This window comes from Oryctolagus cuniculus, chromosome 4, assembly GCF_051225735.1.
Source record: "Oryctolagus cuniculus isolate XC-2025 breed Fujian yellow rabbit chromosome 4, ASM5122573v1, whole genome shotgun sequence".
Lineage (NCBI taxonomy): Eukaryota > Metazoa > Chordata > Mammalia > Lagomorpha > Leporidae > Oryctolagus > Oryctolagus cuniculus.
In genome coordinates, this window is record NC_142870.1 from 4,952,495 (window position 1) to 4,972,905 (window position 20,411).

The 20,411-nt window shown below is 51.4% G+C and overlaps 1 protein-coding gene across 4 annotated transcripts in view; it reads left to right on the top strand.

Moving 5' to 3' along the window:
* The window catches only part of DSCAM (DS cell adhesion molecule), a 718,036-nt gene that overhangs the window by 633,648 nt on the left and 63,977 nt on the right, over window positions 1-20,411 (top strand). For all 4 annotated transcript variants that reach the window (XM_089330520.1, XM_070071799.2, XM_089330521.1 and 1 more), the window contains 2 exons: window positions 12,653-12,806; window positions 18,683-18,800. In XM_089330520.1, the coding sequence (XP_089186646.1) occupies window positions 12,653-12,806; window positions 18,683-18,800 (272 nt within the window). The remainder of the gene's footprint in view (window positions 1-12,652; window positions 12,807-18,682; window positions 18,801-20,411) is intronic.

The following is a 20,411-nucleotide window of genomic DNA, read 5'->3' on the forward strand; positions in this document are numbered from 1 at the left end:
TCTTGTGCTGTACCATCAGTTGCTATCATGGATGAGAATGGTGGTGTTCTGTCCTCCTGAGCCTGACCTTGCGATTTCCAGGGCAAGGGGAAAGGGGCGTTTCCTTATAGAAACCGGAGGTCTCCTTGGAGGCTGGCTCACAAGATTGCTAGCCCAGCTTGTCAGGTGAACTTCCAACAAGAGCCTGGAGTTGGGATGCCTTCCTCACACCAGAGAGCAGGCAGAGGCCGCCGGAATGGACTTCTCTGTTGCTTACAGATTCGTGAGCATTGCCCTCCACAAATTTATTTTTAAACTTTATTTTTAGAGCACATTCAGGTTCTCAGATGAGCAGAAGGTCCTGAGATTTTCCCAGCCACCCCCTACCCTCACATGCACGGCCTCCCCCCCCCCCCCCGCCCTGAGAGGGGTGCATTTGTCATTTGTCCCAGTTGATGGGCTGCCCTTGACTGTCACCATCACCCAGAATCTGTGGTTTCCCTTAGAGTCTACTTCCAGTGTTGTACACTCTGTGGGTTTGGACAAATGAGCAACGTCATGGAACCACTGTCACAGTGTCACAGAGTAGTTGTTTTTTTTTGTTTTTTTGTTTTTTTTTGGGAGGGGGGGGTTTTGTTTTTGGTTTTGGTTTTGGTTTTGGTTTTGGTTTTTGACAGGCAGAGTTAGACAGTGAGAGTGAGAGAGACAGAGAGAAAGGTCTTCCTTCTGTTGGTTCACCCCCCAAATGGCTGCCACAGCAGGCGCTGCACTGACCTGAAGCCAGGAGCCAGGTGCTTCCTCCTGGTCTCCCATGCGGGTGCAGGGCCCAAGCACCTGGGCCATCCTCCACTGCCTTCCGAGGCCACAGCAGAGAGCTGGACTGGAAGAGGAGCAACCGGGACAGAACTGACGCCCCAACCGGGACTAGAACCCGGTGTGCCAGCGCTGCAGGCAGAGGATTAGCCTAGTGAGCCGCAGCGCCAGCTGAGCAGTTGTTTTTTTCAATAGGTTTATTTTATGGGGCCAGCGATGTGGCATAGCGGGTAAAGGCGCTGCCTGCAGTGCCTGCATCCCATTTGGACTCTCGGCTGCTCCACTTCCGATCCAGTTCTCTACTGTGGCCTAGGAAAGCAGCAGAGGATGGCCCAATCTGTACCTGATGACAGACCTGGAGGAACTCCTCGCTCGTGGCTTCGGATTGGCCCATCTCTGGCCGTTGCAGCCAATTGGATGACCTCTCTCTCTCTCTCTGCCTCTCCTTCTGTCTGCGTGTAGCTCTGACTTTCAAATAAATAAATAAATCTTTAAAAATATTTATTTGAAAGTCAGAGTTACAGAGAGAGGTAGAGGTAGAGATAGAGGTAGAGGTAGAGAGAGAGAGAGAGAGAGAGAGAGAGAGAATGGTGTCTTCCATCTGCTGGTTCACTTTCCAAATGGCTGCAACAACAGGAGCTGGGCCGATCCAAAGTCAGGAGCCAGGAGCTTCTTCCAGGTCTCCCATATGGGTGGCAGGGGCCCAAGTATCTGGACCATCTTCTACTGCTTTCCCAGGCACATTCGCAGGGAGCTGGATCAGAAGTGGAGCAGCCAGGACTCAAACCAGCACCCACATGGGACGCCAGCATTGCAGACCAGGGCTTTAACCTGCTGTGCCACAGTGCCAGCACCAATGGAACAGTTTTATTGTCTTAAAAAAGCCTTCCTTTAAATTCTTCATACTGCAACCATTGTGACTAATCCTATCTTATTTACTGGCAAAAAAAAAAAAAAAAAAAGTCTTATACAGGGAAAGGAAATCCTTGCTCCCTCCATCCTACCCCCTGCAACCACTGATCTTGGCATCGTTCCTATTGTTTTGCTAAAATGCCCTTTGGGTAACTGGCTTTCTGAGCATTTGCAGGAGTCTAGCTTTGAGAACATCTTTGACTTGGCTGTTGACACAGACATGTGCTATTGAGGGAAGTAAGCTGGCTTCAAATATTTTTTTTGTTACAGTCATGGAATTGCTGTTTTTTTTCCCAATACTATGCATTACGCATGTATTGTTTCCATTACTAGGATAGTCTTTCTGATGTTTCTTACATGTGGGAAGTCTTCTGTGCTGGGTTTGTTGAAGAGGGGGCAGCCCTCAAGTGAGATGGACAGTGCACCTTGGACAGACAGGTGATGAGTCTTGCAGGAGGGATGGCAGTGGGGAAGGGGTGAGGCCAGAGTGTGGGGAGGAGGGGCACCCTGGTGCCTGCCTGGCCAAATGAGCAGCCCGCCATTCTAAACCACAACAGGAAATATGTTTCCTTCCTGCCGAGTCTGGATACAATCTTTAACTCACTGGTAACACACTCTATGACTTATATGTAGAATGCCAGAAAGCAAAACTCTTTTATAGGGGAAGAGCTTTTCAAAAAGCCGTCAGCAGGCACACACAAGGTGATACAGCTGCGGTCAGAGGGGAAGAGCGAGCCTGCCCGAGACGGGAGACGTGGCTCTCACGCGCCATCCTTCCCACGCACGCGGACGTGGCCAGCCTCTGCCTCTGGGAGATCTTTGCGCCATCCCAGACTCTCCTTGTAGAGATGCAAGAGTGAAGTGGACCTTGGCTCCAAATGCTTCCTGCACAGGAATCCAAAGATCCCTCCACGGATCCAGCTAACTGGTCATGCATAATGGAATTTCAGCCAGTTTCCTGCCACCCAACAGGAAGATTTCATGGGTTCTGAAAGTGTTATTTCCCTTTAATTAAAAGAGAAACCCATTTTGCTTATTCTGCTGTGGGGGAGTTTTTTAAAATCACTGCTGTGAACATTCTGTCTTCAAAACCAGAGCATTCAAGTCTTTTAAAAAATCGCAAGTTCATAATTAGATATCAGGGCTTTTTAAAGCACCATATTTCTTTGATAGAATTAGTTTTTCATTAAAAAGTTAATTGAAATTTTTTAAGTGGAATTCTTTTTATAGCCATCAGGCTGAATAATTTGTTCTGAGCAACCTGTGACTTTGTAGTCTTTTCTACAGATTTTCTACTGCATTCAAATCATTTCAAGGTCATTATTAAACTCATTTAATACGGGAATTTTTCCCATTTTCTTTATATATTTATATGTTTGAAAGGATGATGGAGAGAGGGAGAGAGGACAAAAGGAAGAGTGGATGAGAGGGACAGAGGGAGAGGGAGAGAGGGAGAGGGAGAGGGAGGGAGAACTTTCCATCCACTGGCTCACTCCCCAAATGGCTGTCACAACCCCAGACTGGACCAGGCCCGAGCCAGGAGCCTGGAACTCCGTGTGGGTCGTCCATGTGGTTGGCAGGAGCCCAAACACTTGGGCCATCCTCTGCTGCTTTCCTAGGTGCATTAGCAGGGAACTGGGTCAGAAGTGAAGCTGCCAGAACTCAGAGCAGCACTCCAATGCGGGACACCAGTGTCACAAGCAGTGCCAGCTCCCACAAGCATTTCTGCAGTCCACTCCAGCTACTGGGTTGGTGGCTGCTGGCTCCTGCAATGGGGGATTCAGAGAGGGAAGGGAGAGGTCAGGCCTCCTCTGGGAGAGAGACAGTGGCACACGCAAGGCCCTCACGCACAGTGGAGCCAAGGAGGGGCCGAGAAAGACGCGTGAATGGAGGGCACCTCAGGCCCTGCAAGTTCACCTGTTGAGGGATTTGGAAATGACTTTGGCAATTATTGGCTAAACATCTAGTGTTCTAGAAATTCTCAGAGAGCATTTGAAGTGGTCATACCATTTGGCAAAAAGTCTTACATAAGAAAGAAAAAATATTACGGCACCAGAAGGCAGAAGTAATCATGTGATGAAAATGGGTCTGAAGACGCTGCTCCTAAGCTTTTCATTCCTTGATCTTTTTAAGATTTAATTCATTTATTTGAAAGCCATAATGGGTGGGGGGGGGCAAGGGATCTTCATCCTTCGGTTCACTCTCCAGATGGCTGCAATGGCCAGGGCTGGGCCAAGCTGAAGCCAGGAGCCTGGAACGCCATGCAGGTCTCCCACCTGGGTGCAGGGGCCCATGCACTTGGGCCAACTTCCGCTGCTTTCCCAGGTGCATGAGCAGGGAGCTGGATCAGAAGTGGAGCTGCTGAGCCTCAAGTGGCACTCCAATATGGAGTGCCAGTTCACAGACGGTGGCTTGAGGCAGTGCCAGTCCCTGGGTGACCCTGTAGTACGAGGGAAAGACAAGCCTTCTGCCAGTCAGTCCTTACTCGTTCGACGCGGGCACTGGTGAGACCCTTGGACATCCAGGACTGTGTGCAGCGGGCCTGAAGCAGCCACCCTGGCCCGCCGGGCGCTCAGCGTGTGAGCAGCCTGGCTTAGGAGTGTCAGATTTATACCCCGGCTGCATTTTCCACTCTGGATATAATTTGGGGAGGCAGACATGCCAGGCGTCTCGTAAAATGTTGCTGTGAGTCTATTTTTAAATCGAATGCGTGAAGTTTTCATTTCTTTTCCCAGGCAGATAGTCATCTGTGTCCTCAGTGAGGGCAGGGGTAGTTTTACAAAGGGAATTCAAATGATTCTATTTCTAGGTTTTAGTAGGAATTGGTCTTAGAAGCACACTACGCTTCGTTTTAAGGTAACCTGCTGTTCATCAAGTCAATGTTTCCTATTCCTTGGGGGAAGGAATTTACCTTATAATCTATACACCAGGGCTCAACTCAGTAAATGACTATGATTTTTTTTTTTTATTTACTTAAAGGCAGAGTTACAGAGAGAGAGAGAGAGAGAGAGATATCAATCTCCCCATCCATCGGTTCACTCCCTAAATGGCCACAATGGCTGGGGCTGGACCAAGCTGAAGCCAGGAGCCTGGAGCTTCTTCTGGGTCTCCCACGTGGGCGCAGGGACCCAAACACTTGGGCCATTTTCCACTGCTTTCCCAGGCACACTAGCAGGGAGCTGGATCAGAAGTGGAGCAGCCGGGTCTCGAACCAGTGTCCATATGGGATGCTGAAGTCACAAGCAGACACTTAACCAGCTGTGCCACAGCGCCGGCCCCAACGACTGTGAATTTCAGCTAAGGGATTATTCATGAGCTTCTGCGTTTTGAGGCTTAGTGCTGAGAGCTTTGGCCCAGATTTTCCTACCACAGCCACGGAAGAGGACGGTGGTCCCCCAGGTTCACGGGGCTGACCCTGGTATCACGGCCCTCACACCCCCACGCAGCAGGGTGTCCGTGTTCCCCTCTCTGCCTCCCACAGTAAAGACGATGAGCGCAGCGTTGGTTCGGAGATGTCGGCCATGGCTCTCGTTGTGTTTCAAGTCCCAAGTCTTCCCCCAGGACTGCTCTGAAGACCCTTGTAGCGTGACATCAGCTAAGAGAGGCCCTGGCTCTCATCACGCCACCATCTCAGGTGGCCCAGGAAAGAAGCCACATGGCTGCCTCGTAGGGCTCATTTCATGCAGAAGAGATTGATGGGTAACACATGCTGGATTTGAGAGTCAAGGAGCGAGAAGAGGGTTATCTCAGATGGCTAACAGGAACTGGTGATAGGTGCAGAGTAATTGGAAACCCCAGTTCATAAAAGTCCTGTTTACTCCCAACAGTGCCGGGCCCAGAATTAACAATGAGTCACAGGGCAGAATTTCAGCAAGAAACAAACCCACTTGAGCCACATATCTGACCCCTAGGATGTGCAGTGTTGACCCCTTGTGGATGTCCACGGGTTACAGAGTAGTCTGCGGTCTTCCCTTAAAACAAATGCTTAGGCCAATCCTGGAAGCCTATTCAAAGACCAATCCACACTTAGACATTAAGAAATCCAGAGTGGCTGGTAACCCCTGTCTTAACTCCAAAGAAAATGAGACGAGAATTAGAAATCTACCAAATGGGGAACGCCCCACCCCCACAGTGGCGTGGCAGGTTAGGCCTCTGCCTGCAACACCAATCTTTCATATGGGTGCTGGTTCCAAACCCAGCTGCTCCACTTCCAATGCAGCTCCCTGCTAATGCACCTGGGAAAGCAGTGGAAGATGGCCCAAGCAGTTGGGCTCCCGCACCCACATGGGAGACCCAGAAGAAGCTCCAGGCTCCTGGCTTCAGCCTGGCCCAGCCACAGCTGTTGAGGCCATTTGGGGAGTGAACCAGCAGGTGGAAGACCTCCATCTCTCTCTGTGTCTCTTTCTCTTTCTGTATCTCTGCCTTTCAAATAAGGTTTAAAAAAAAAATAGAAAAAAGTCTTTTTTAAAAAGCTATGACTAGAAGTTTTTTAAAAAAAATCTGCTAGATGAAAATTAAAGCTCCAGATACTTAAATATTTAAATCTGCACAAAAGTACCTTTCTGGTGTCATCATAAATTTCCGCTTCTGCCATATTTGGTTCGTTAATCCCCAAGACCTTACACTGTGCATTTGTCTTTCTTGGCGTTCCCGTGTTTCATCTTGCTGCCCTTGGTAATGAGGCTGTATTTTATTCCTCTCCATCCTTGTTAAATGCTCCCCAGTCTTTGATGTAGCGACCTCGCTAGCGTATCAGGAGAAATCCAGAAATAAAAGCAAGCTCTTCTCATTGAGCATCGCCTAATGAAATGCACACAGGGAAGAGGTCTTACGTGCTGTTAGGGTGCTGTGTTTGAAAACCTGCTGCCTAATTAATGAGATGTAAATATAGCCTCTGCCATGGTCACTTATATGCAAATGTTGAGCAAAACATTTCACAAGGAAGCAATGTTCACAACCCCTCCTTCTCCCACCAAGCATTTCTGAACATATGCTAAGGAGAAGGATTTCATCAAATACCTTTGCCTCTCTACCTCTGATTAGTTGGTCCATGTAGCTCACCTCTGTTCTTACCTGTCACCTCCTCTTTAAAGGGCCAGTAGTGGTTGAGTTATACACCATCCATCGCTGGGAGCTTCTGTTTAGAATCGACGTCGGATCATTTCAGTGTGCCCCTCCACGGGACGCCTGTGATACCTGGGAACATCCCTCCCCAGAGAGCCAGTCTTATTCCCTCTTCTACGGTCCCTACCCCTGCCCACCCCAGGAGTGACCCAAGTCCCAGCCTCCTCCCAGCAGCGATCCAGGCTCCCCCCTCTAGAGTTGGCCTGCCCCCACCCTGGGGCCCTTTCTTAACAAGCTTCGCTTCTCAGCTCTCCACATTGGTTCCTTGGCAGTCATAGCCCCAAGGAAAGACACACAGACATCTCTCAAGAGACTAGTCCTCCCTCTGTCCCAGTGCTTTTGGGAGCCCCGGCGTGGACGGTTGGTAAAACGTCATAACCAACCAATCCTGTATAGGTAGCCTCTCCTCTCTTGTTAGGAAAGAAGAGAGTGACATCTTTGGAAGTACCCTCACCTTTAAGGCCATTGATCGCAGTCCAAGAAGAAAAGAACAGCCACGTTTCATACCCAGTCACAGCTACTCAAGTAAATGAATCAGCTCTCCAATCCTTACAGCTTTCTTCCCGACCCTCTCCTGAGCCGGGGAGGGTGCTGCCTCCTGTGGCAGTTACTGGAGGAATAGACGCTGGCGTCAGAGGGTGGGGTGACAGGGTGGGGCTTCCCAGGTAACCATAGGGACTATCAAGTGGCTTAGCCTTGCTGGCCATCCCAGTTCCCAGTCCATGAGAATCTGCCATTTCAGCTGGAGGAAGTTTTCCTAAACAGTTTTTACTGCCGTTCTCTCTTAATCTTTTTTTTTTTTTTTTTTTTTTTTTTTTTTTTTTTTTTTTGACAGGCAGAGTGGACAGTGAGAGAGAGAGACAGAGAGAGAAAGGTCTTCCCTTGCCGTTGGTTCACCCTCCAATGGCCGCCGCTGCAGCCGGCGCACCGTGCTGATCCGATGGCAGGAGCCAGGAGCCAGGTGCTTTTCCTGGTCTCCCATGGGGTGCAGGGCCCAAGCACCTGGGCCATCCTCCACTGCACTCCCTGGCCACAGCAGAGAGCTGGCCTGGAAGAGGGGCAACCGGGACAGAATCCGGCGCCCCGACCGGGACTAGAACCCGGTGTGCCGGCGCCGCAAGGTGGAGGATTAACCTATTGAGCCACGGCGCCGGCCTTAATCTTTTTTTAAATGTGTTTATTTATTTGAAATTCAGAGTTACCCAGAGGGAGAAGGAGGGGGGAGGGGGAAGGGGAAGGGCAAAAGGAGGAGGGAAGGAGGTCTTCCATCCGCTGGTTCACTCCCCAGATGGCCACAACAGCCAGAGCTGTGCCAATCCGAAGCCAGGAGCCAGGAGCTTCTTCCGGGTCTCCCACATGGGTGCAGATGCCGAAGGACTTGGACCATCTTCCACTGCTTTCCCAGACCATAGCAGAGAGTTGGATCAGAAGTACAGCAGCTGGGACTTGAACCGGCGCCCACATGGGATGCTGGCGCTGCAGACGGCAGCTTTACCCACTACGCCACAGTGCCGGGCCCTCTCTGTTAATCATGTATATAAATGCTGAAATGAAAAAATCATGCTTTATTGTTGATTTCGCACTCATGTTGCAGACAATAATTAAATTAAACACAGACTTTGGGTGTGATCATCGACCAGTTATACCTCTCAGGATATGTACTGGATTTTAACTAAACACTGAGTACTCTATACAGAGAAAATCTGCATTTTATAAGCACATTTTAGTATTTTGTTGGTACTTCATGTTCACTAAGAGCCATTGTTATGATTTGCAAAGGGAACACTGCAAAACACAAGTGCATACAATCTCGGGATTGCTTCCTCGGTTTGCCAGGAATCCAGCCAAATCCCCACTGATCTTCCGGAGGGACTGTTTTTCCCATGATTCTGTGCAGACAGGATGGGAGTGCTGTGGGGGAAGGGACAGGTGGCACCAAATGCAGGCACCCACACATGCAGGTGCGCATTGAAGGGCAATGCACAGGTGTACGAGGGTTCTGTGGTCTCCCTTAAATCATCAGACACTGTTGACAGTGCCAATCCTCTGACCTAACTTCTTATCAAAGGAGCATGGAATATTTAGGGTTAGTGTTAGGGTTAAGGTTAGGGTTAAGGTTGGGGTTGGGGTTGGGGTTAGGGTTAGGGTTATAAGGTTGGGGTTAGGGTTGGGTTGGGGCTAGGGTTAGGGTTAGGGTTATAAGGTTGGGGTTAGGGTTGGGGTTGGGGTTAGGGTTAGGGTTAGGGTAAGGGTTAAGGTTAGGGTTAGGGTTGGGGTTAGGGTTAGGGTTAGGGTAAGGGTTCTGTAGTCCTCCTTTAATCATTGTGCACTATTGACAGTGCCAATTCCCTGACCTAACTTCTTATCAAATGAGCACAGGATATTTTTGACAGTTAAGGTAGATCTGGGGTCCCTGGCACCCACATGGAAGACATGGATTGAGTTTTGTGCCCCTGGCTCCAGCTCGGTCCAGCCCTGGGTGTTACAGGCAACTGGGGAGTGAATTAATAGATAGAAGAACTCTTTCTGTCTCTCTGCCTTTCAAATAAATATAAAAATGAAGAAGTGATTTTTTTTATGAAAGTATAGAATTCAGTGAGGAAGAATCCTGGACTTGGGGCCAGAACCTGGGCTTACGCCACTGCTCTGCCCGTCTGGCATTGTGACCAGCTCCATGTACTCCACAGGATTTATTAAAGAAGAATTGTGACCTGTCTTGGTCTACATGTATCCCTCACTTTTTTTTTTAGCTGTATTTGTTTGAAAGGAAGAGTTAGAGAGAGGAAGAGAGAGAGAGAGGAAGAGAGAGAGAGATCCTCCATTTGCTGATTCAGTCCCCAAATGGCTGGGCCAAGCCGAAGCCAGGAGCTGGAAGCTGGGACCTCCATCCTTGTCTCCCCCTTGGGCCACACCCCACTGCTTTCCTAGGCACATTAACAGGGAGCTGGATGGGAAGTGGAGCAGCCAGGACTTGAACCGGCCATGGTTTCTTTAGGATTCATAGTTTATAGTCTACTTTTGAAGGCTCTACTGTTTGGTGATAACATACACTTCACATATGGTATAGGAACCTTAGAAGAATACACTCCAGTTTTTTCTTCCATTTGTGCTGTTGGTGTCATGTATTTTAACTTTATAAATGTTAATAAAAGCACACTACATTGTTATTTTGTGGTCACTTATCTTTCAATGAGACTTAAATAATAAGAAATGCACGTTTATCTGTGTCCTGATCATTTTAGTTCTCCATTTCTTTGTGTATTTCTGTCTGGAATAATTTCCTTTCTTCCTAAAGGAATCCTTTTGACATTTCTGGTAGTGTGGATATGCAGCTCATCAATTGTTTTAGCTTTTTATAAATCTGAAAAAGGTTTTATTTCACTTTCATTTTGAAATGTGCATGTTGAAAGCCGAGTCTGAGGTTAGATTTTCAAGATGGCCCCTGGACTCCCACGTGGGTGGCCTTTGGAATGAACCCTGCTGTTGGCCTTATCTTTGCTCCCTCATGCACGGCGTGTCTTTCTCCATCTGCTTTCAGAGCTGAGCAGCCTGGGTATGATGTGCCTTCCTGTAATTTTCTTAATATTTTTGTTGAGATTCTTGTCTCTATGCATTAAGAGTTTTCATGAAATCTGGATTTTTTTTTACCACCACAATTTCTTCGAATACTTTTTTTAATGTCCTGCCTCCCTCCTCTCTTTTAGTGTCTCCAACAATTAAGTTGTTAAGTTGCTTGAAATTCTCTTTTCCTAAAAAGATCTGTTTTCATCTATCAATGTGTCAAGTTCATTGATCCTTTTTCTACAATGTCTGATCAGTTGTTACTGTAGCTTTTTCTAATCACACACATTATAGTGCACCCTGAGATTGACTTGGGTCTTTTCATATCATCCATGCATCTACTTAAGATTTTTAATATACACCAGTATACTACAGCTTTCATATAATTATAACAGTGTTTATTTCCCTTGTTTACATAAATCTAGTATCTGTGTCAATTATGGGTCAATTTTGATCAATAGAACTACTTCATTTAAATGAGTTCTTTTCCCAACATTTCAGCATTCAGACGTCAAGACGGCTTTCTGGAGATACAATTCACACACCATGAAATTCACACGTTTGAAGTGCAGCGGATTTTAGTGTGGTCACAGTGTTGTGCAGCTCTCACCTCAAGTTGGAAACCATTTTCATCACCCACATCCTCTGCCAGTCACAGAAAGAAACCCCAGAGCCACTACCAGGCAGACACCCCACACTCTGCTTCCCCCTCCCGACCCTCCCAGCCAGTCGTCCACTTTCTTCTTTCTTTAGGGATTTGCCTATTTTGGACATGTCATGTCCAGGAAAGCATAAATCTGTGCTCCTTCAAGATTGGCTTGTTTCTCTTAACATAGTGCTTTTCATATAAATCATATAAATCCAAGCTGTGGCGTGCACGTATCCCTTCTGTGACTGGATGATACTCCATGGTCTGGGCACAACACGTGGTGTCTGTCCATTCAGCAATCGATGGATGCTTGGGTTATTCACACCTGGAAAAATTTTATTGGGTGTAAAACTTGGTCAACTTTACCTTTTACAGATATTCTTGGTCTTTCTTCTGGGATGAAGTTAAGTCTCTTGGCAATCGTTTGACTTTTCTGAATCTTGCTTTAAGATTTTTTAAGGTGGGACTAAAGTGGTACTCTGTCCAGGGCTCATTATTCCCCACCTTTGAGACAAGACCTGCACGTGCTGCCCCGGGCACTCTCGGAATCTCCACAGTGGGCCAGGCACTGTGAGTGCCAGGAGCTGTGAGTGCCCAGGTCTGCTCAGCTCAGTGCCCAGATAGGACTCCTGTTAGCTCTCCACAGTTCCCTCTCCCTCCCCTCCCCCTCCTCCTCCCCTCTCTTTCCCCCTTCCTCCCTCCCTCTCCCCCTCCCTCTCTCCCTCTCCATCTCTCCCTCTCCCTCTCTCTCTCCCCCTCTCCCTCTCTCTCCCTCTCCCCCTCTCACTTTCCCTCTCCCTCTCACTCTCCCTCTCTCTCTCCCTCTCTCCCCTACCCTCTCCCTCTCCCTCTCCCTCTCCCTATCCCTATCCCTCTCTCTCTCCCCCTCTCCCCCACCCTCTCACTTTCCCTCTCCCTCTCACCCTCCCCCTCCCCCTGTCTCCCTCTCCCTCTCCGCCTCTCCCTCTCTCCCTCCCTCTCCCTCTCTCTCCCCCACCCTCTCCCTCTCCCTCTCCCCCTCCCCTCTCTCCCTCTCCCTCTCCCTCTCTCTCTGTACAGCTCTCCCACTCCCCATAGCCTTCCCTGGCAACTCTGGCTGCTTCCAGTCCCCCAGTGCTTCCTCAACCTCTCCAGGAGGCCACTGGACTCCTGCTGGTTTCCTTTCCCTGTGCCGTGAGCTGGAAGCTCTCTGAAACATGTAAAAGCTCTTGCGATTGCAGGGTTTACCTGCTTCGTTTCCCGTCTTCCAGAGGTGAGGCCATTGGTCGCCCAGTGTGGAATGCTCTGGAACCATCGCCCTCTGTGTTTTGTGCCTTCTTGGGTTAGTGCAGGTGGGAGGCTCAGTCCAATTCCTTTCTCCATCATAGCTGCAGACAGAAATGCCGTGAGGCATGAATGAAAGGTCGCGTCACTGGCTGACGGCTATCAGGGCTGTTGTGGAGAGGAGAGGGGGCCACGGGTCGCCCAGACTCAGGAAGCATGGTGCACACTGCAGAGGAGGGCTGCGGCGGCTTTCAGGCTATGGTACATAACGTGTTGATACCCATCCCTTTAGAAAGTCCAGGTGTGCGCTTGCTCCTTTGAATGTGGGAACATTTGTGTCTCCTCTCACAGGTGATCAGCGAGTTTGAAGCCTCTCCTGACTCATTTTCCTACAGAATTCCCAACCTGAGTCGGAACCGTCAGTACAGCGTCTGGGTGGTGGCCGTGACGTCGGCCGGAAGAGGCAACAGCAGCGAAATCATCACGGTAGAGCCGTTAGCCAAAGGTGCGCCTCGGTGGAAAGAACCTGGTGCTCCATTGTCGCGCAAGCATTTTTGAGTCTCTATTCTTTCTGTGACCAAACTTGCAATGCCCTAAAAATCAAGGAAACCAAAATGTCGCGTTTCTGTCCAAGAAATAGGGCAGCCGTTAGCCTGCCCTGGGCATCAGAAAAGCACTCCCCTAGAGGTACAATGGGACTAGGGATGAGGGACCACAACACAGAGTGTCATGGGGGAAGTTAGGGGATGGACCTCCCTGTGCAGGTGAAAATCACTACCTGCATTTCCCCACGGGAGCCCGGCTTCCATCAAAGTCAGGGGCGCTGCTCCTTAAAGAGAAGTGTCTGTGTTGTGGTCTGTGCCACTAGGACCCTCACAAATGTAAGAAAGTTGTCAGCTACTCATCTATTGATAGAGTGCTATAAACAACTCCCTTAAGTAGCAAAAGTAGATTGGAGTCCCCAAAGGAAAATCGGTCCTAAAAGGGAACGTGATGGCTTCACAGTGAGACGGTAGACTGGTCCTTAAAAAAAAAAAATCACAGATAGGCACGAGGTATTTTGATTCCACTGTTGGTAATTACCTCCAGCCAGGGTCCTCGGCCCCCTAAATTAGTTCTCGGGGTAAGTCCGCTTCTGAACATCACAGGTCCAGGCCAGCAGGAGACGCCGCCTGATTCTGCAGTACAGAGGACTGGCAATTTATTACTAACATGGCCTCCAGGAGCCGGAAGAGAAGAATAAACATCCTGAGATTCCAATTTCACCTCCAGGAGTTCTTGATAACATGCTTGGTAATGCCATAGCTGGGAACCATAGGCGGAATAAAACAGGAAGGGAAAAGGACTGAAACACCAACACAGAGAGTAAACAAGTGCATTGTTGGGAAGGAAAATCAGTTGGTGCAGATCTTTGTTGTACCCTCCGGGTCTGATATTCGACCCCCCGCTAACACTGAGAAAATGGTGATCATCAGGAAATTGTTGGAAATTAGGACTGCACTGTGGATGAAAGAAATCGCAGCAAACGATGTGGGGTTAACAACAGCCTTGCCTCTTCCCACCCTGTGCTGTCAAAGCTCCGTCTCCAGACATAGCCAGAAACGGCCTGGCTACCGCGGTGGGATGTGACGCACTCAGAGGGGACGCCACTGGAAAACGGGCCACGTCCACTGGGGCAGGCCTGCTCTGGGTAGACTAGATGGCATTTGGTCATTTTGCAAATCGGTCTGAGTGCCTGTTGTGCCAAGGCACTTGCGAACATCCTGGGAAGGTGGAATCAAAACCTAACTATTTCCGATGCCAAGCTATTTAGAATCCATGCATAGTTTGTTTGTTACAACACATGTTTTCCATGCGATTGTGAAGTTCTGCTTCATGCAGGCATCTAGGGTGTAGTCAGGAACCCTGGCTGCTGAAGCAAACATCTCCTATGTCCTTGTGGCTTCACAGAGGACACAGCCCGACACAGGTGTTTGTGGTAAGGCGGCCCGTTCCACCTGGTGATTCAGGGATCCAGGATCCTCAGATGCCTCGTTTCCAGCCCCATAGCCTGGTGGTTGCAGGGGAAGCTCCCAAGCTTCCACGGGCAGACTTGGAAGTACCTGCACGATCTCTAGCCACAAGTCATCACACGGAATGAAGACCTGGCCTTACTGACACACACAGACCTGGGACGTGAAGTCATGCTGAGTCGAGGGGTTCAGCACAGAGCACTCTCTTCTAAGGATGATCTAACCAGACACGTCTACAGCCTGCCCTCATGCAGCTCCGGTTTGCTGGCAAGACAGGCATTAAACTGCATCACCTATCCATGTGCCCAAGTGCACACTGAACTCAGTGCTATAAAAGAACATCAGGAGAGGGCCCCACTGAGCGGTCACAGGCGGATGGGCATGGCCACACGAGGATGAGTCCGTGTGGAACAGACGGTGCGGCAGAAGGAAGGAAGCAAAGCCAGGACCAACAACCGGGACAGAATTTAGCAGGGGGAGGCCAGGATGCTGGACCCTGGTGGGGCCAGGGCAGGGACAGCATCCCAGAGCAGGTACCTCGCCGTGATGGGCCTCCAACACCTGCCAGAGGTTTCATATCTTAGCCAAAGTGAAACGGGGAGACACTGTAGGGTCTCAAGCAGAGGGGGAGGCACCTGGTCTGGCTTGCATGTGATAGACCGTGAATCTCGGGATGATCTTAGGTTTGTGAAGCAGCTCAGAGAGTTGTCGTTGACCTCACCCCTTGTTCTCTGGTCATTTACATCTGACCTGGGGCCTTGGCTGCAGTTCCTGGTGAGTGTGTTCTTTATGACCCCTCTGGTCTCACTTTCCTGAACAGGCCCCAGAGAAGCGAGGGTAGGGAATGTAGGAGGCCACTGAGGGGCTGAGCAGTCATCTGGGGCAGCTCAGACCAGCCAAGGCGATGGCAACGCCATGGGGCCTAAGGTGAGCCGTGCATGTGCCACTATGTGTGCTCGCTGGAGAGGGCAGACAGCAAGAGGGACCTCCGGGTTCCAGCAGAAGGCAGTGCACCTGCAGGGAACCCCAACTGAGCAGGAAGTAGGCCCTGCAGCAGGCGGCAGGAGCGCCGGCCCCTGGACAGGTTCAGTCACAGCGATGGGAGCTGAGCCGTCCTCTTGGAAGAGACCAGGCAGGGCCACATCCTGGCTTTCAAGATCCATCTGGCCGGAGGCAGCGGTGTGGGGCGGTCAGCGTCTGGCCATGCCTGACCTGAGGATGTGACCAAGAGCATTTGGGAACCAGAGGGAGCCAGGGGAGTGAGGACCAGGATGAGTTCTATAGAGGCACAGCAGGCCAGCAGAGACGGGAGCCCCGGGGGACCCTGTTAGGGGCTCAGAACAGGTGAGTTGGGGGCGGGGTCAGCCAGGGCAGTTGCTGCAGGAAGGACGAGGGAGGCAGGCGTGGAAATGCCCTTGGATTCGCCCCATGCAGCCCCTCACTGGACTTCCTGACAGCAGCTCCGGTGGGGTGGGGAGGCCCACGGTAGGTGAGGAAGGAACCTGGAGGTGAGGAAGCAGACGGGCCCCGCAGAACATCCTTGAAACACACGCCGCGGGCTGTCAGGCAGGCACAGAGGAGGGAGGCTGGAGGCAGGGGGTTGCTACAACAACTGGTGTCCTTACATCTGCTCTCAAGGCAAGTTTGTCACGGAGACGCCAGAGGAGAGGAAGGGGTTGATAACAGAAGCCGGCGACCACAGGACTGATGCCTGGAGGAGGGAACCTGAGCTCCGAGGGTCTGGGGGCAGGAGAGACAGGGTGCGCAGGCAGTGGCTGCCAGCGCAGAGGCATCCGGGGATGGTGGAGTGAGGGACCAATGTTAAGAAGAGGAGGGACAGGAATCCTGGCTGCGGGGAGGTGGGGGTGGGGGCATCGCTGTAGGGTGGAAGCCTGTAGGGAGTGCTGGCGGCACAGTGGAGGCCATGAGCGGATGGGCACAGCGGCCCCCAAAGGCTCAGTGGTAGGGATTCCTCCGGAGCTGTTTACTGCTCAGTCTCGTGCCCAAGGAGCTTCGTCTGGAGTTGGGGTTGCCCTGGGTGGAGCAGCGTCCAGAGTGGCAGCCACCCCCCACGGGCACTAGCAGAAGTTGAAGACCAAATGGTCCCACCTCGCAGTGGGGGTGGGCACCTAAGCTGAGGGGGCTGGGGCAGGGTACTTTGTAGTGTGGGGTGGGCCAAGGCGTGGCTGCAGCTATCTGTGGACGGGTAGCAGGGGCCCAATTCCAGACTGAGGCTGAAGAAGAGGATGCCATTCTCATGGGTGGAGGAGCAGGATGGAGCCACAGCAACGGCCCTGCAGGAGCCCCCCACCCCCCCACCCCCGGAGGAGGCCACAGCAGGGAGGTGGGAGGGGGAGCGCTGACAGGAGCCAGAGAGCTGGGCCCCCTGGCTGAGGCCAGTGCTGGCATTGGATGGACGTCCAGGTTGCAGGAGAACTCGCATTTCTGGGATGCTGGGTAGTTGGAGACTCCCCGAGACCATCGTAGATCTAGCGAGTCAACGAGGCCAGGGGGGACTCTGGCCCCTAACAAAGATGCCAGGGGACCCTCGCACCTGTTCAGGGTTGAGGACCGTGGGTCCGGTGTGCTGTGCTGCTCACTGGTAGAATTTCGCATGAGGGTGCTTGAAATTCCGACTGCCTCCGATGGGTGTTTATCTCTAGGAATAAGATGTGTCGGGCTTGACAGTGAGGTGACTGTAGTGAGCGTGGTTGGCGCTGCTGACAGGAATCGGTTCCTGAGACCTGGAGTTAATTTAACCAGCAGGTTACAGAACTGGAATGGAATAGAGCGGAATGCGGTCAGATAGACCGGACCAGACCAGAAGACCAAGAGAAAACCTCAGAGTGCATCGCAGACAACTCACGCACACATGCCCAGAGCGTTCTGTTGATACGTCTCAGAGCGGGAGGCTATTAAAACTCCCGGAAGGCCCTGACTCCAGCGGACATCCCCTAATCAACCCCGTCTCACCGCTGAGCACACTCCCTGTCAGGCGAAAATGGGAAAAGGCCGAGCACTGCCACTGCGGGAGAGCTGATGGCACCCGCCCGGGGTCCTTTTGTCGTCATGATGCAAAATCACAAGCGACAGTGCCAGACAAACCCCGCCTCAGTCAGGACAGGCGCTCCCAGCACCTCTGCTGCTGCTGCTGCTGTAATATCTCCTGCACAAAAACGAGGCCCAGCCTCCAAACTCTCTAGCGTTTCCCCTCTTCCTCTGGTCTGCGCTCGTACCCACGGTGCCCAGAACAACAGAAATAGGAGCTGGTTGGGTAGATCTTAGCAGCAACCTTCTGTACCAGGGCGGCTTCACAATGAGCTGGTTCTGACAGCCTTGCCGTTCCTGGGGTTCCAGGACCTTCCTGCTCCCTCTCCTCTTTGCCAGTGCAAACCCTCAAGCCCAAATGGCACAGGGGTCCCCACAGTGGCCCCATTTTTAAGGGTTCAAAAGCAGATGGGTGTGTGTGCCTCTAGCCTGGCCGAGCTCCTGCAGGGAACTCCTGTTTCTCCCATCGCTGCGCCCCAGCTCCCATGGTGGTGCCTGGAGTATGTTAGCTACAACAACAGAAAGAAGCAGCCTCTGGGCCCCGCTCACCTCCAGAAAGGAGTGGCCAAAGTATGGCAAGAGTTGGGCGAATGATTTCCTTCTGGAAATGTGTCTCACTGTCTCTGCCAGCGTTTGGGACTCGCTCAAGGAGACGGCACCAGGGACCTGTCACTGTTAGGGTCTTCAAGGAGACCCCCTTTGAGGCACTTCTCCATCTCCTGCGGCTGCCTGCGTGCCAGCTGCCCTAGCTCAAGCTCCGACGTGGACATCTGCATCACTAGCCCAAGCCGATGCCTCTTCCACGGCCGCTGCTCTGAACAGGTTCTGTTCCCCGTGTGTGTGCTGAAGATCACGCTGGTTGGAGAAGCCAGGGAGGACCACCTTCTGCTTCCCATATTTCTTTCTGCTTTGCCTCGTCGACTTCCTCAGATATTAAAAGCATATTTTAACATGCTGTTTCGATGGTGAGATAAACTGCTTCATAAAGTTCTTTGCAAAATAATTGGTCTCATAGAAGACACAGCTTGGAGCTCATGGCTTGTGAGCCACAGGTACTTCATTTGGGCTCCACACACATTAAGTCAGTAGAAGAAAAGCAGCAATGCTACACCGGGGATGTCCAGTGTACACAGGTGTTGCGGCACCTGTGCGTTCTGGCAATGAAAGCCCATTTCAGCCGGATGCCCGAGGAGAGCCTTGATGGCCGGCGTGTGCTGGCCTCTCAGTGTGTGGTGCTGCTCTCGTGTGGAGGTCATCCTGGCCTCTGTGCAGACGGATTCAGGGACTAACCGGTCCTCTGCTGTCTCTGTCTGGTCCCCAGCTCCCGCGCGCATCCTCACCTTCAGCGGGACGGTGACCACTCCGTGGATGAAGGACATCGTCCTGCCTTGCAAAGCTGTCGGCGACCCTTCCCCTGCAGTGAAGTGGATGAAAGACAGGTAACCAGTTACCCACTGTGTGCCTTTAGCCACGCCCATCGGGCTCTGTGGACGCTAGAGATGTCCTACTGGATTAAGCCACCTGTGGTGGCGAAGGCTCATGTGATGGTGGGAGGAACCTCAGCTTTCTCCAGTGCCTGCAGGGTCTGATATTTTGTGTCAATCTCCTATAAACTCAGAGCCTTTACATTCATAAGCGAATTCTTGTAGCCAAACTGCCTAAATAGCCCAGTGATCATGGGGGAGTTTGCTGTCCCTTATCACATAAAGTGTCAGTGCCACGAAGCTATTTTGGGACCCGGCACCTGCCCCTTCCCCTTCAGAGATAATGGGCCAGAAAACCCTAACTCCAAGATCCAGAGAAATAACTTTAAGAAACAGAAGGCATTAGGACTTTGCTAATATAAAAGCTGCTTTTGCCTACTCAATAGTAATTAGTACAATAATAGATAAGACAGCAGAGAGAAAGCAGGTGTAATGGATTCTGGCACAGAACTTTTGAAAGCCTTCTCTCTATTCAGAGGCAGAAAGAGGCATAATAGTGAAAGGTTGAGAATCCACTTACCAGCCCAGAGGTTTGCTGTAATGGATTAGGAAGAGTGCCCGTTTTCAAACAAAAGCACTTAAAAGATAGAAGCTGTTGAAAGAACAGGATTGGTCCAGCAGCCACTTTCTCACTGCATTTAAAGTCCACGAATCTAGAGGAGACATGTGAGCTTCCAAGTCAAAGTTGACTGTCTACCTGGTCGAGGAGCGACCCCAGACGGCTGCACGGTCTGCCACCTGCCACGCTCATGGTACCCAGGAAACTGGCTTTTGTTGTTGTTGTTGTTTTAAAGGTTTGTTTATTTATTTGAAAACCACAGTTACAGAGAGAGCAGGAGAGGGAGGGGAGGGAGAGGGGGAGAGGGGGAGAGAGGGGGAGAGGGAGGGGGAAATGGGGAGAGGGGGAGAGAGGGAGGGGGGAAAAGGGGGAGAGGGGGAGAGGGAGGGGGGAAATGGGGAGAGGGGGAGAGAGGGAGGGGGAGAGAGGGAGGGGGGAAAAGGAGGAGAGAGGGAGAGAGGGAGAGAGGGAGGGGGGAAGGGGGAGAGAGAGAGAGGGAGAGAGGGAGAGGGGGAGAGGGGGAGAGGGGCAGAGGGGCAGAGGGGCAGAGGGGCAGAGGGGGAGAGAGAGACAGTTTCCATCCCCTGGTTTGCTCTCTAAATGGCTTCAATGGCTAGGGCTGGGCCAGGCTGAAGCTGAGAGCCAGGATCTTCATCCAGGTCTCCCATGTGGGTGCAGGGGCCCAAGCACCAGGACCATCTGCTGCTTTCCCAGGCGCATTAGCAGGGAGCTGGTTCAGAAGCAGAGCAGTCAGGACTCAAACTGGCGCCTGCGTGGGATCCCGGCATGGCAGGCGGCAGCTTAACTCAGTGCACCACAACACCAGCCTGGGAAGCTGCTATTACCACACTCAGCTCATCACCATCTTGAGATACCGCATTATTATGTCAGCATCATCAGGAACTGAGACTTCTAAGTCTATAGGGGATCCCACGGTTCCGCTTCCCCTGGATGCCTGGGCCAGACTCCCCTTTCTGTACTCAGAAGGAATTCCCAGAGTGGCCACA